At 48.4% G+C, this 16,732-nt stretch overlaps 1 protein-coding gene across 4 annotated transcripts in view; it reads left to right on the top strand.

Annotated features, from left to right (window-relative positions):
* Positions 1–14,549, top strand: part of LOC133345798 (uncharacterized) — an 87,836-nt gene extending 73,287 nt beyond the window's left edge. For 3 of the 4 annotated variants that reach the window (XM_061556780.1, XM_061556779.1, XM_061556782.1), the window contains exons 18-20: positions 6,472–6,562; positions 8,495–8,673; positions 10,922–14,549. In XM_061556780.1, coding sequence (XP_061412764.1) covers positions 6,472–6,562; positions 8,495–8,673; positions 10,922–10,959 — 308 coding nt within the window. In that variant the 3' untranslated portion in view covers positions 10,960–14,549. The remainder of the gene's footprint in view (positions 1–6,471; positions 6,563–8,494; positions 8,674–10,921) is intronic. The other variant, XM_061556781.1, reaches the window with a different exon arrangement.
* The last annotated feature ends 2,183 nt before the right edge of the window (positions 14,550–16,732 follow it).

Genomic DNA, 16,732 nt, shown 5'->3' with positions numbered 1-16,732 from the left:
TGCTCGCGAATCCATACCGAGCGCGGCAGGTTCAGAACCCCATCGGCCGGTCCTGGGCACACTGGAGCCTCGGGCACCTCGACAGCTGACACAACAGGCCGAGGGGGTTGCTGAACTGGCGTACACCTATTCGTACCCGACGCGCAAGCGCAAGGGGACCCCTGCGGCAATCTGGAGAGCGCGTTCGCGTGACGTGATCCCTTCCGATATTGAATTTCGAAGGAAAATTCCTGCAGGGTTTCCAACCATCGTGCCAGTTGGCCAGATGGTTGGTCAACTCTCGGCATATTGCAGAGCCGCATGGTCCGTGCGCACAATAAACGAACGGCCGTATAGATACGGTCGATATTGGCGGAGAAAATAGACAATAGCCAATAGTTCACGGCGAGTAATGCAGTAGCGGGTTTCTGCCGGGGACAGCACGCGGCTACCATAGGCTACCACGCGTTCGACGCCGCCCTTGGACTGTGACAGAACGGCCCCGATCCCGGTGTCACTAGCGTCCGTATCCAGAATGAAAGGGCGATCAAAATCCGGATAGTCCAATGTCGGCGCCGTCGCCAAACGATCGCGTAGGCCCTCAAACGCCGTTTCCTCCGGCGGTCCCCAACTGAACCTCCGATCCTTCCCCGTAAGGAGGTGCAAGGGCCTAGCGATCATAGCAAAGTTCAGAACGAACCTGCGATAATCCGCACTGACTATGTGTCCCAAATAACGCACGGATCGTTGCAGTAGGTGACACTTTTTGGGTTTAAATTTCAGATTGGCGGAGCGCATCCTAGCAAACACCGTCTTCAATCTCTGTAAATGTTCGTCAAATGTGCGGCTAAAGATGATGACATCGTCTAAATATATCAAACATGTCTCCCACTGCAGACCCGTTAACACCAGCTCCATCAACCGCTGAAAAGTGGCGGGGGCAGCATTCAAGCCCATCGGAAGACAATTAAACTGAAATAAGCCCTGCGGCGTACGGAAAGCCGTCTTTCCCCTCGAGGACTCATCCAGGGGAAGCTGCCAGAATCCCGAGGAGAGATCAAACGTTGAAAAAAACTTTGCCCCGGACAAGGCATCGAGAGAATAATCCATACGCGGCAGGGGGTACGCGTCTGCCACGGACACTTTGTTTAATTTGCGAAAATCGACGCAAAATCGCAGTTTCCCATCCTTTTTCTTCACAAGGACTACCGGCGCGCCCCATGGACTGTTAGACGGGGATATTATGTCAGCAGCCAACATGTCATCCACTGCGCCGCGAACATGATCCCGCTCCGTCGGGCTCAACCGATGCGAGTTCAACCGAATCGGAGCGGCGTCCCCCGTATCAATGTGGTGGGAAAGCAAGGAGGTGCGTCCCAAGTCAAAATCATCCAAGCTGAACACGTCGGAATAGCTTAGCAACAGCGCGCGAAGCGCGGACCGTTCCCCGATCAGGGATGAGTTCTCCCCGCACAACTCGGCAACCCATCGATCATCCTGCCCCGTGGGGCCTGAAACCCCCCCTACCATGTCCCGGCGGCCCCGGTCGTCATGGGCCGTGAACGCAGTCGTGGCGTGAGCCAAAACCATTCCGGCCGGTACGTTAACATTCTCCGCACTCCCATTCAGCACTTGTAAAAACGGAGGCTGGCCCGGCCGGACAATCGTTTGTGCCCCAACTAGCGCCGAGCCGCCCGTTATAGCCGTGGACGGTGATAACAAAACCCCCGCCGCTCCCTCAACGCCAGGCACTGGTTTCCGATATCTCAACGGAATAAGCATCTGCGAACCAGGTGGAATGTCAACAGATACCTCGGACAGCGCCTGTGTAACGGGTTCCGGAGACACTTGTAGATGTAACTTCTTTATTACAATACAACACTCCAACAGTCCTGATACTCTGTTACAGCCTAGGTACACAGCCTAGCTACACAGCCTAGATACTCTACTCTGGCTACGCTCTGGACTCGCCCTCACAAGGTCGTAGCGTCGGGAGTTCCAGAGTCCCACCACTGGCTCTCACAGCATCCCAGGGTCTTCAGATGGCTGGTCGTGGGTCTTGGGTCTTGAGTTACAACTGGGCCCCGATCGTCCAGGGAGCTCTCCTTTTATGCCTGGTCCGACGAGGGGTGGGGCCGTGTGCGCCACCAGACATCCCACAGAGCACACACAGCCCCCCCCCCCCGTTGGCAGGGCCAAAAAGGCTTAAGCGCCTGGGAACCCAACGCCTGGCGCCCAAAGGCTTAAAAGCGTCTGGACCCCCTGGGAACCCAGTGCCTGGCGCCCAGAGGCTTACGCGTCTGGACCCACCTGGGAACCCAGAGCCTACAGCAGCCCCTCCCTTCTTATGTCACTACACCTGCACCTGGCAGACAGGGGCAGAGTGGCCCCAGGGCGACGGCAAGAACGAAATTTTCAGACCCCCCAGTAATTCAATGCAATTTTGATTAACCCTTATTTGAATGGGCATTTTTGCCAGGAAATCGGTCCCCAACAAACAGGGCACCACGAGGGACCTGGAAATCAAAACGGTCCCTGAAGCCGACACCCCCCCAATCGATATGTTGACGTCCACCCGGCCCACAATGCCCATACTTCCCCCGTTCGCCGCTATGCAAGAGTCATAAACCGGTCGCACTCTCCCCAGCGGAATGCCCAAGAGATGGAAAATGACGTCTGAGATAATGGTCGCGGACGCACTGGAGTCCACCAAAATACGCACCTCGACCCCCTGAATAGAACCAGGCACAGTGGACGACCCAGTAGTGGCCGCACAACTACCCTCCGTGCCAATCTCCGCCACTGCGTCAGCGAGTGACACGGGTCAATCGGTGGCCCCCCGTTGTTAACGACACACGGACCGCGCGGCGATGGTGATGCATGAGGTGACAGGCCTTGCCGAGTGTCTGATGCGCACCGACTTGCCTGTCCTGGATGGTCCTTTCGCGTCACGTCCGTGGCCGAGGCCTCCTGCTGGGGCGGCCCCGGGATGCGAGCCCAACAATCCCTGGCGAAGTGGCCCTTACGGCCGCAGCGGAAACACTCCACGTCGTTTCGGCGCGCGGCACCCCCTCTGTCCCGACGCTTCCGCGTCGGCGGCCCGGACCCCAGCCCCGCTCCCCCTCGAGCAGGCCACTGGGCGGAGGCGGCCGTCAACTCCTGCAGATCCTTGTCGTCAGGAACGTAGACCGCCTTCTTAGGATCCCACCCTGTAGCACCGCCTTCGACGATGGGGCCCCCCGTCCAAGCTGACACCTGTTTCCAGCGTCGAAGATTAAATTGGGCATCCAAGCACTTAGCTGCAGCACGGGACGTCAACTTATTATGGCCGCACACCGGCATGGGGATCCCCACGTCTCTAGATAATTCCAGCATCTTGCCCAATACGAGGGGTTCCAACAAATCAGGCTTTGTCTCGGGATATGCGACCATAGCCAGTTCCAGAACGGCGCCTCCGAATGCCACCGGCGATTCTTCAGGCGCCCGTTGCCGCTGTACGAATCTACGATGAGCATCGTCCGGAGGCTTCATACGCGTCCGCCATTTCCTCAAAGACCCCCTGTAGCGTCCTCTTCTTTTCGGCCTTGATGGAGCGGAAGAACCTGACGGACTCGTCGTCGAGAAGTGTTGGTAAGACTTCCAGGGCCTCCGCGTCCGTCCATTTGGCGGATCGTACAGCCGCTTGAAACCGGCAGGCGAACACGCTCCAATCGCCGCCGATGGAGAACTCTTTAACAGTTGTTAAATGATGGCTGCGGGTCCTTGCTCCGCCGTCCTCCGTCGATGGTGACTCGTGTGGCAACGACAAGATGGCGTCACTCCGCAACGTGTCCAAAATGGCGGCTCCCCGCGGTGGAGGGCGTAAGATGGCGGCTTCCCGCCGTTCCTCCTCGGCCACGCCCAAGATGGCGGCTTCGTGCCGCGTGGTGGAGATGGCTGACGGCGTCGGCAAGGCCCCGGCCCGCTGTTCCCCGCTCAGCCTTCCCGAAGTCGTCGCGGTCGTCACGAGGTCGCACAACTGCGTCAACACCGCCTTCAGTGCCTCCAGTTGGGCCACCACCTGTCGCCATCCTTCATCAGCGTCCACTTGCGTGGATGGACCCACCGAAGCGGTAACTTCCTGCACCCCTGGACCGTCGCCCGTCCCTGCGTCGCTTCCCCCCTCCATCGTCGGTAGCGCCACCGCTGGAGGGAGGTCGTCTTCAGAAGATGCTGCAGAAGATGGTGCAGGGACGTTCTTTCTTCTGAGCTGTTTTGACATGCCATTTCACTTCTGACACCAGTGTAATAAAGGACTCTTTCTCAGTGTCGATCTCCGTTGTTCTTTATTTGGGTTCGTGTAAATCTCGCTCCCACGGCGTCCTCGCTCAGGCCCGCGTCTCCTCCGTCGATCACTCCACAGCCACCCTGCGGCTCCGTTCTGCAGCCTCACTGCTGCTCCGCCCTGCAGCCACACTGCTGCTCTGATCTGCAGCCACCCTGCTGCTCCGCTCTGCAGCTAGCCTTCCACAGCCCGCTAGCCCTCTGTGCCCTGACACCGATGGCCGACGGTGCCGAGGTCTCCCAACACGTGGCGATCGCGCCACCCTCCCCGTACTGCCCAGCGTGGCCTCTTCCCGTTTCACTCCGTCTCAACTCCCCCTTCCGGTTCTCTCCCTAAATCCTCTCCCCCACGTGACCCTAACTCCTCCCTCTCCTCACGTGACCCAGACTCCGCCCCCCTCAATCCTTGCTCGCATTACAACTCGAACAAATTCCAACTGAACAGCACCCAGCCAGGAGCTTGTGAATATTCCTACACTCACCCGGGGTCTCTCAAAGGGGTTACTTCGGAATAGGAGAGACCACCCCTGATCGAGAAGTTTGGTTCCAGTGCCAATGCTGTGTGTGGAGGTGAGACCGACTATATCTAGTTGATACCTTTCCACCTCTTCCACCAGCTCTGGCTCCTTCCTCCCAGTGACGTGACATTCCACGTCCCAATAGCCAGTATCCATTGCTAAGGTCCAGTCTGTCTCCCTGCCATACTGGCATCGCACCCGCCCCTCACCATTTGTCCTGCGGATGGTGGGCCCACAGGACTGTATCTGGTGTAGGCCAATCAGTTTCAAAGAGAATGCATATATTCAGAGCATGTGTGTTAGCATGTTTTACCACAAGCATGTGTGGTTAATGCAGACTTTCTTGTGATATACGTCTATTTGGTATTTGAATATCTTAACACCTGTATTAAATTTTGATTTAAAGCTTTCGTGACCGCACGGATTCATATGATTGGTTCTTTCGGTAAAGTCACGTAGAAGGGAAACAATAAAATAATAAAAATATAAAACAATACAATTATCACGACGTTTCGACTGCAACACAAGCAATCATCATCAGGTGTGAAATCCACAGCAAGAAAATTTGAAAACAAAATTTCTTGCTGTGGATTTCACACCTGATGACGATTGCTTGTGTTGCAGTCGAAACGTCGTTAGAATTTTATTTTTTATATTTTTATTATTTTATTGTTTCCCTTCTACGTGACTTTACCGAAAGAACCAATAATATACCTCCTGTATTATTTCTGGAAAGGGTAAAGCCTATTCTTTTTTTATAATTTTGATACGTGACTTTACCTAAAGAACCAATAATATACCTCCTGTATTATTGCTGGAAAGGGTAAAGCCTATTCTTTTTTTTATAATTTTGATACCGGAAAAAAGGATCGCCGAGATAATAATAATAATTTAGTGCATTTGGTGTTCTCGTCATTCGTAAAGCACAAGGCTATCACGAAGCAAGGTGCTGTGAAAACAACGCCTTCGTGATAGTCTCGTGCTATTGGAATGTAACATGGTGAGAGTCTCTTGATTATTGATATAGCGGGTGGCAAGGTGGTGGTGCAGCAGTAACCCTTGTGGCTCACAGCAAGAAATGTCTGTATTCAATTCCTGATGGGGGCACCTTTCTGCGAGGCGTTTTCTCCTCCTACTCTGCATGGGTTTCCTCCAGGTTCTCCGGTTTCCTCCGATAACAAACAAAAAACTGTATTGACCAAACATCCCAATGCTGAAACATTACCTGAATATTACTAAGTTGGGAACACATACAGCAGCAACATCGCTCCCCTAATGTGAAAAGGAGTCTTGAGACTCCAGTGTAGCATTTCTGGGTAAAACGCCAAATAAAATATCATTCATGTAATAGGAAGAGTTGGGATTGATTTGTAAATGCAGCAGAGATCGAAGTGTCAAGTTGATTTGGTGTAACCAGGGTGAGTGGAACTCAAGAGATCAAGTTAGAGTCTCATTTGCAAGAGTGCCCCAGGGTCATTCCATACAAATCAACATTGCTCCCGACTTCAAAAGCCTGGCAGTACCTTCCTGAAAAAGAGTACTCGGTGAGTCTTTTCTGGGTGAACAAGCGGAATGATAACAATAGCAATGGAGTACTGAAGTGCCGTGTGTGCAGCAGTGCGGTTCAAAGTGTCTCTCGGTCTCCCTTCAGGGGCCCAGCAGGAGCACCAAGCCTTGATCCCCTCTCCATACATGGACTGTGATGGCTGCTGTCTGCATGGGAGTGCTCGCCACTTATCCAGGTGCCACAGTGATGGATGCTCTTGTACGTGTGTCTGTGTCACTGGTTGGCGTTTTCCGTGAACTTCACTCTTGGATTCTTCCACCCACGTTGAGGACTTGGTCCACCAGACTCACCATTTCCTGTTGTCCACACACACACTGTGTTCAATTGCCACACTGCAGGTCACAATAACACACACACACTCACTCACCCACTCACAATGCTACAGGTTACAACAACACACTCATTCACTCAATCACCGACGAACCCGGTCAACCACTCAATCACTCAAAAGCCACTCACCCCTCACCCACTCACCACACTACAGGATACAACACACTTGCTCATTCACTCACCCTCCTCACACCAACTCACCCAGTGAACTACTCACTTAATCAAGAGCCACTCACCCCCTAACAACACTGAAGGTCACACCATTTTTCTTTCTGCTTCTTCACTCGCACCGCTCGACTTCGGAATCCCCTCCTTCCCATCGCCTCTTTCTCCAAGCTCTCACAATAACCTTGCTCAATTCAAGAAACTCATTAACTCTTATCTGTTCCAATGGTAATGCATGCAGTGTAACGCAGGGACACAGATTAACAGACAGGGATAAATATGCACAGACATGGCACCCTTTTAAAGTTTATTTGCCCTCAAATTGAGAAAATGTTAATTTGCAGTGCTAGCTTCCAACATTACTCAATTTGGAACACACAGAGCAATCATCGCTCCTCCCTACTGGCAGACTAACTCCCGTTTGCAGGCCAGGTGCTGAGTCACCTTATACATCACAAGGACGGCTATTCCTGGGAGTGCCCGTTAAAATGTTAGAGATGCGGTGTAAGTCGGCGGTCCCCAACCTTTTTGGCACCAGGGACCGGTTTCATAGAAGACAAATTTTTCACGGACCGGGGGGGGGGAGGGGGGGGTTCATCATTGGGTCTTTCCCCCTTTTCAAAGAAGCTCTCCAGCAACGTTTGTTTTTTACTAATTTTGGCCAGGGTGAGCTTGTGGGCTTACCTAAACTGTGACTGAGACAATGAGACAAGTTGCGCAGTGCGGGAAAGAGGCGCGGACGGAAGTGGTATATAAAATAATGGGCGGGCCACGCGCGGACTCACAGCTCACCTCCTGCTGTGCGGCCCGGTTCCTAACAGGCCACGGACCGGTACCGGTGTAAGTCGCATATCGCATGTAAAGTCCTCTGAGATGGCCAGGTATAAAAGAGGGTGGCTATATTCCAAAAAAAATAATTTTCAGTCGCTACAAACAAACATTCGAACTGGTGTTGGCCAAACATCGCAATGCTGAAAACTGATCTGCAAATTACATTAATTCCTTGTTTAACGTGGTAGATGTGTTCCTGAAAAGTACCGCATTAAGTGAAAACCGCGTAGTAAAAACAATTTTACCGTAAATAATCTACAAATAAAGTTTGGCGAGATACGATGTACGCATAATCAGTTAGATGGTGGGACTGATAACTCAGGGTACGTTGCCACGTTACTGTATCATTCCTTGTACTGTATCACTCCACTCAGCCATGTAGTTCAAGAAAATAGTTTGTCGTCAACCGCTCAGAAACTGTGTTATAACAGTGTGTGTCCTGCGTTATAACAGGACGCATTCCACGTTATAATGGGCACTTTCCAGGTTGTGCGAAAAGTGTTTCCCGAATGGAAGAACCGCGTTAGTGAAAACGAGTCGCGGTGTGAACCCCGCACATTAAGCGAGGACTCTTCGTACTCAATTAGCATTACACACAGTAGAAGCAACAACATCGCTCCCCTCCTCTATGACAAAAACTTGGCAGGACCCTCCTGCCAAAGGGGAGTCTTGAAGCTCTCCTGTGTAATGACATGAGATGGTAATCAATCGTGACAATGACGGCGGCGTACATTACGGTTGAGCGTGAGACACCCCCCACGACCCCTCCCCCTCCCTCCAGGGTGTCATCATGTGTGTCTTTAGACGGCGATGGACGCCGCCAAGGCCGGCGGCGTGGGCACGGGCATGCCTGCACATGCGCTCTGTGCGCTGGCGACCATGGCGACCCCGACAAGGCCCTGCTGGACTACATCAGCAAGCTGGATGACATCCAGTTGAGGCTGGGCCAGCACTACGCAGGTTGCTGGTCTCCCACAAATCGTCTTTTAGTTTACACAAACACAGTTCGACTGAGACCCATGCTGTCCCTCCTGCCTGATGCCGAGAGGCTGGTGCATGCCTTCATTGCATTAAGGTTTGACGACGGCAATGCCTTGCTTGCTGGCGTTTCTAAAAGTGTTTTTGATAGACGAAAATATATTCAAAACCCACGTTTTAACCCATATCCAAATCACGTGACTAGGTCACTCCGATTATTTCCTCCCTGCACTTGTTCTGTCTGTAAAGTAAAGAGTCCACTTTAAGATTCGTCTTCACCTCATGTTTAAGGCCTTGAATGAGTTGGCTCCTAAATATCTCACCACTGACCTGCTTAATTTTTATGTTCCACTGTGAATACTTAGATCTGCCGATTCTTGTGTAAACTAATGATAATTCCATGAAGACCAGATTTAGTTTTGTGGGAGACAAAGGATTTTGCAGCCAGGCTCCGCGATCATGGAATTCCCTTCTTCCTCAGTCAATTTGGGAATCTGAGTCCGTTACACTTTTTAAATTGCATATTTTTACAAGCTTTCTCCATAACTTTTAAGCTTCATGCACAGTGCCTTGAAGCTTCGTGTGAATGGTGCTTTTTTTAGAAAACCATGTTTATTATTATCATAACACGATAACATTTGATTGCACACATAGGTTTTTGACAGCACACATAGGTTTGTGCGGTTACACAGACCACCGGTTCAAGAGAACTGAATGTGTGCGCCATATCGTCATTTTGGATAACCGCCACCTCAAGGAGTTAAGGAATTGTAGTCATCCCAGCGGCAGCAGTGTAACAGAGATGCAACTGGCGACTAGCACGATATGGTCAATTGGTGATGGCTGTTGCTATCTGCCTCTGGGAACTCCGTACATGGAGAGGGCTGCGACCTTTACACTGTGGAACTGATGAGATGTGTAAAAAAAACACTTGTTTGTGGAGAGACAGATTGTTAATAATATTTTCTACAATGCTGCATTTACTCTCTCTTGCTTTCTGTTTTCTAAATTAGCTTCTGTATGCCTAGTTTCCCTCCCGTTTAACGCGGGAGATGTGTTTCTGAGAAGTTTGACGTTAAGCAAAAAACCCCGTTCAGTGAAAACTATTTTCCAATAAATAATGTAGTCACGATAAAGTTTGGCGAGATCCGATGTGCGTGCAGTGAGATGGCACGACAAATAACTGAGGGTATGCCACTGAGGTTACCATATCATTCTACATATTGTATCATTATACCGCTCGGCCGTGCAGCTCATGAAAGTAGTTCATTGTCGACCGCTCAGAAACCGCGTTATAACGGTGCGCATTCCGCATTATAACGGTGTTTGTTCTGCATTGTGCAACAAGTGTTCCCTAATTAAATAACCGTGTTATAGTGAAAATGCGTTGTGTGAACACCATGTGATAAGTGAGGACTTACTGTAATTGGTGTTGGCCAAATATCTGGATGCAAAAAAAACCCTGAAAATTACTTGATTGTGTTCAAACTACCGTATTGCAGATTCTTGATAGTGTAATGCGAGCGTAAATGGGCAGGCCGGATGTGACGATCCGAGAGGGAGGAGTCAGGGTCACGTGGGAGAGGGAGGAGTCAGGGTCACGTGGGAGAGAGGTTATAGGAAGGAGACCGGAAGACATCTGGAGCAGTCGAGGGAGGGAAGAGGGAGACCACGTTTGGTGGCTGCCGTGCCCTCAGCCGCGAGGCTGATGGGGCTCGCCAGACGGCGCCAGCCAGCGGGGTGCGGAGAGAGCGGAGTGCATGGGGCGCACAGGGCGTGCGAGGTTGCACGAGGCTAGCAGAGTGGCTAGCGGGACCGTGCGGGTTGCACGGGGCTAGCGGAGGGCTAGCAGAGGGTGCGAGGTTGCACAGGCAGCAGAGTAGCTGCAGGGCTAGCGGAGGGCTAGCAGAGGGTGCGAGGTTGCACAGGCAGCAGAGTAGCTGCAGGGCTAGCGGAGGGCTAGCAGAGGGTGCGAGGTTGCACAGGCAGCAGGGTAGCTGCAGAGTGCGCGGGGCACAAGGAGAGATGACGCTGGGCCGAGGAGGAGGCCAGCGGGGCGAGGAGGAGAAGAACATCAATAAAGGACCAACGGAGACCAACATCGTGTGAAGGATTCCTTTATTACAATAGCACCCTCCTGAAAATGATTTTAGGCCTTCCTTGGTAAACAAGCAGAATGATAAATAATGTTTGACCATTAATGTAGACCGTTCTGTGTGTTTGCCCTTAGAGCCGCTGCTGGTGCAATACAGGAGCAAGCGGATTTAGCCTGGCCTATGGACAACCCAGCACCAGCAAGGGAACTCCCTCCCAGCGACGTGCCCGGCAGACCCACCTCCGGTTGACGATGCGGTGATGCCCTCCGTTGGCAACTCGACGCAATCACCAGCAGTGTGAGGAAAGTGTGAATTTGTTGTTATATGATAACTGGCGGTCTTGGAACTGTGATCAGAATGATTACCGGTTCCAAAAGTCAGGAGGCGGAAATCGTTTCCAGTAGAGCGTTAGTGATGAATGAATGGACCAATTCTCCTGCCTGAATGTACAGCCATCTGGAACGATCTTCTTTCCGATATTAGGATGCCACTGGACCTATGCACTTTTAAATCTAGATTGAAAATGAATTTCTTTAGAACTGCTTTTAGTGTTTAGTTTGTTGTCCTTCCCCCACACCTCCGCTTGGCACAGTTGCAAAAGAAGTTCAACCTACATAGGAACTGCATGGCACTTGCCACTCTTGGTCTGCTATCTATGGGATCCTTTTTGTTAGGATGAAGATGATTAAACAAATAAAAGGCTTTACCCTTTCCAGCAAGAATACAGGAGGTGTTAAGATGTCCAAACACCAAATAGACACCTATGATCACAAGGCATCAAGTCTGCATTAGCCACACATTTTTTCATCATCTTGATACCGGCACAAAGGTTTCCCATAGATATAACTGCTCCACCCGAATGGTTAATGCTTTGATATTTGCAGTCTTTTCCCACATCTCCAATTCGCTTGGTTTGCTATGTATGCTGCGAAAGAAGTTCTACATATACATATGTTTTTGAGCTGTTGGCCTTTTGGCATTGTCCTCTGGTGTAACACCAATGAGACAAGGCTATAAAGGAAGCTGTCACTGGTGTAAGCCAATCCGTTTCAAGGACAATGCATGCATGATCATCAAAATATGTTTGTTTGCATGTTTTACCACAAGAATGTGTAGTTAATTTCGACTTGATGCATTGCAATAGGTGTCTGTGGTGTTTGGTCATCTTAAAACCTCCTGTATTATTGCCACAAAGGGTAAAGCTAATTCTTTTTTCATGATCTCGATCTCTTCTTCCACTATCCTCGAAGAGGTAGGCATACCCATACTTTACCCCACTACACTCAACCTGCCAATCGACTGTTTGTGTTTAACTTACTTGTAACTGCCATGTCGGGAGGTAGAAGTATAACCGGTGACCTCTGCAATGCAAGTCCAGGGTGTGAACCGTTATGCCACCACTGTTTTTCAGTAAAAATTGTAAAAAAAAAGTTGTGTTTATTGCTAACGATTTTGCCATGCGATATTCAATGCCGTTTTGTCAAAAAAGTTGTAACTGTTAAATATCCCGTGGAGTCATCCAAAGAAAAGAGGTAATTGCCAACCACGATTACAGTTTAGAGTTTGGTTTATGCCACATTCCCTGCTCAGTGGAGCAAAACTATCTGGGAATAACACCGCCCCAGTCATCAGATCCTGTTCTTATCTGTCACGAGATCTTGCCAGCACACTTAAAATAGTCAACAAGTCGAAGCGAGTTTCTACTCAAATTAGCATTTGATGTACTAGTACTCATTTTTATTTGGATCTTTCGTGACTGCAGGAATCCATATTCTTTGGTTCTTTCGGTAAAGTCACGTAGGTAGAAAATTAATAGATCACGATGTTTCGATCGCAACACAAGCAATCGTCATCAGGTGGGACAACAGCAGTTTTTTCTTGCTGTGGTTGTCCCACCTGATGATGATTGCTTGTGTTGCGATCGAAACGTCGTGATCTATTATTTTTCTACCTACGTGACTTTACCGAAAGAACCAAACAATATGATACTCATCTGTTTACAGCACTGAGCCAGTGGTGGAAAGTCGTTGTTTGTATAGTAGTCAAGGACGACAAAGTACAAATAATTTAATCCACTCCGCAGGGATGGATGATGGGCTGAGTCAGCCGGCAACCAGGATTTGAACTCACAACCTTCCTTCCGATTGCGAGCCTCACTCAACGGTGAACTGAATTGATACAACATCAACATGTGGGATAACTGAAACTGGATGGATTGATGGGTGCAGAGATATGGCCCAGCCGTAACAGATTCACCACTTGTTGCAGAGGTTCGTGGTTCGAATACAGCAGCCACCCTGGTTTATCACTGCGCTGTAATAACCATAATAATACCACGTGCCATCTGCTTGAGAGTGAATGTTCAAGATTTCGTGACGTCATTCGCAAGAGCAAGCCATTTTGTGGCGACATCACGGTCAAAATTTGCACATCTTAAAAATAACCTGAAATTTACTCAATTGGAATTATACATGACAATTATCGCCACCTGCTGCGCAAACTTGAGTCACGAGACTTGGTGATGCTTTTCTTGGTAAACCAAGTGAAAACAAATACATAAATAAATATGCTGTAAAGTTACTGAAGCTGAACTATTTTTTCCCCTCAATTATGGGAGGAAACCACTTCACATTTCTTTTTACAAACCATTTTTATTATAGTTTTATTGCTGGATGGTGAACATCCGGGATTTATTCAACATAATGAGACCCATTCGTCATGCTTGCTGTTGACATGAGCTTAGGTAACCTTATGCATTGTAACGTGTATTTGGTGGCCCGTGTAATCTCATGCAGCTCTCCATCTTCATGCCACACACAGCTTCTCAGCCATTCTAACGCTACATTCGTGACTAGCATCACTGGTCACATTGGTATGCTGATGATCCATAACACAAGTGAAATCGGTGCCGCTGATAGATCGTTTAATTTGTACTTATTACTATTGACGGTTGGATCTAATTTACAAGTGATCTGTTGAAACCTGTGCACTTACTCACTTCTCACACAAAAGACCAGATGCTGTGTGATGCCGTGTGTCTGTGTGCGCAATGGAATTCATACTACTGTTGTCTTTAGGAGTCCCGCATCTCTGCCTGTGAGTTTGGAGGACTGCATTTGCAATATAGTGAGCAGCAGCATGCATGTAGCTGGCATGCACGGGTCTGTGATGATTGGGTAGGGCACGGCACATGGTACATCACAATAAAAATAAAACACGTAGTGCCTTAGTATGCGATTGCACTACAATTAACACTGAATATAATTCCAAAGCATGGAGGAGTTTAGCCGTCTCAAGACACCGATCCTGAAACCCAGTCTTAATACACAGATCCTGAAACCCGGTCTTCATACACTGAACTTGAGACCTGGTCTCAAGACAATGAATCTGATACTAATAATGTTTGTACAAAGCTAAAGAATAATACATTAACAAGGCTGTGTATTTCTGATGTGTATAACAAGTCGCTAAAACTGCTATTATGATTGTAAACTACCAAGAGCCTGAAAGTATAGCCTGATTTAAATTAAATTTGGGAGTATTTGAATGCTTTGAAGTTTACATTTTGTCCATGGCATAAATGCTGATATGCTTTCAGGGAATATGGAAACGCGTATTGTTTTATCAGTGCTTTAAGCTGCCTCCTAACCGGGTTTTTCTGTACTTTTTCCCCTGTGTGTTTTCCAAACGGGGCGTGCAACTTTGCTGTACTCTTCATGATGTTGGCTATTTGGTTTCAAATTAATAAAGCTCTGCAACTGTTTAAAACTACTTGTTGCTGAAACACTCATTGCTGCCGATGTATCCTCCAGGTTGGATTACTGCAAGTCTGTTTTATATGGTCTCTCAAATAATATTTTTCAACAGATGCAGGTGGTCCAAAATGCAACAGTGTTGACTCTTGCCCACAAACATTAACATATCACCCCATTTTATATTCCCTTAATTGACTCCCCCCCCCCCTTTCCACCAGCCCCATTAGTTTACGAATTGGGTTTAAGATTGCACTCTAAGATAACCCATATGCTTACACAGAGAGACCCAAAAACTCACAGAGACACATTGAGGCACACAGAGACCCATAGACTCGCACAGAAACCCATAGACACAGAGACAATTTGAATGGACACCCCATTCAGAATACTTTGTTCATCCAGTATGGAGCTGCTCATTCAGAGCCTCAAGTTAAATGCAAGATGGTGGGGTCGACGTTCCTTCATGTCGGCAGCTGGAATGCACTCCCGCTCCATATACGTCAAATACATTTCCATTATTAAGTCCCATTTAAAAAAGGCCTTTAAATTAGTTGACCATGGTTTGGATGTGATATTTTTTCTTATTTTATTTCTGTTGTCTTTTACAGCGTTGTGATATGCGATTTTGCGTGAACGACGCGATACGCAAAATTATAATTTTATAGCGTTTTGCGTAGTAGGCTGCTGTATGTGAGCTGTATCGTTCAGTTTCGTTCTGACAAACGGGGCACTACTTTTTGTTTTGCTCAATATGTTCAACGTTAATAAAAGGTATCCAAGCAAAAAGTTCTCCACGCATTATCCTGTAGTTAATGAGAAAAGTGTAATTTATTGGCGCACTATATTGACTGCGTATTGAGACATATAAAACTGTTGAGCTAGATTTTCAACCAATCAGCATCGAAAATGTAAGTAGGTCAGAGCCAAAATCAAGCCAATATCACTACACACATGTAAGCATGGAGGAGGACGTAAGCAGCGCAGCTTCATCTGATAGCGGGGATCAAGCTCGATTAACACTCGTAAAGTGTATTCTTCATGTCGGAAAAGATGGTGGGAAAGGTCCGCAGCCCTTTACTGAAGTCCGATGGAAAAAAATCAAGCAATGTGCGAAGGAATGGCTTAAAACGTCGGACACTACGGAGCTAGCTATTGCTAATAAACATGTTGCCCTCCTGGACAAACCGGTCTCTGATGTCCCAACAAACTACGGGTTTCACCCGGCCTGCTATCGGCGTTTTATAGACAAAAAACGCTTGACTTGTGCACTAAAGCGTCAAGATAAGACTGAACAATTGAAAAGACTTGTAACCCCGGTTGAAAGCTCTGAAACAGTTTAGCCAAAGAGGCTGCGTTCCAAGCAGGGGCGGTTTCTTCATTAGGGCGATTGGGCGACACACCACCAACGTCATTCAACCACAGAGTTTCGCGAGCCGTTACTGTGCCTCTGGATATAGTCCAATCAGCGTCATGCTACGTTCTGTGGAGTACCGCCTCTTTTTGGGCGATTTCACTCCGGCTGAGAATCGCCCAGAGTGTTCCCATAGACTTACATTCAAAGATGTTTTTTTTCGAACGGCGGGCGCTGCAATGCATTCTCTATGGCTTCCGGGAGGGCTCGCACTAACGTGCTTACGTCATCATGCGTAAGCACGTTTCATCCAACAATATTATTTGTCGCCACCTAGTGGAATCTTTAATAAAAGAAACTGAGTGGATTGTAATAATAGTGAGTATAGAAACAAACAAGATGTATTGTAAGAGTCACTTTATTTTGCATTAATGTTAAAGAAGTGAAGTTGCCTTTACATGCTTAAGCTGTTAATTTATCCATTGCATGGGTGGACCTTATCCTTATCAATCATCCAGACATTTGCCCCCCCTGATCACGGTTGAGTAAAGGAAAAGCTGTCTCGGGTGTGGACCAATCAACTTTAAGGACAGTGCATATATTATCAGAGTTATGTTTTTTGTTTGCATTATGGCTGCAGGTATTGTGGTCTATGCAAACATGACTCCTTGTAAAAAAAGGTGTCAGTTTGTTGCCAGATAGAAGGGTAAAAAAAACAATTATCAAGACTACCTTTACCCTACCTTTTACCTTACCACAATACAATCGCTCTACCCTACCTTTTACCCTTTAGCAGGTAAGGTAAGAGGTAAAAGGTAAAAAGCAACGAGCCTATCTTT

Source organism: Lethenteron reissneri, chromosome 23, assembly GCF_015708825.2.
Source record: "Lethenteron reissneri isolate LAM-NWPU_2019-01 chromosome 23, ASM1570882v1, whole genome shotgun sequence".
Taxonomy (NCBI): domain Eukaryota; kingdom Metazoa; phylum Chordata; class Hyperoartia; order Petromyzontiformes; family Petromyzontidae; genus Lethenteron; species Lethenteron reissneri.
The sequence above is the reverse complement of the archived record's forward strand: the minus strand, read 5'-3'. Positions and strand labels throughout refer to the sequence as shown.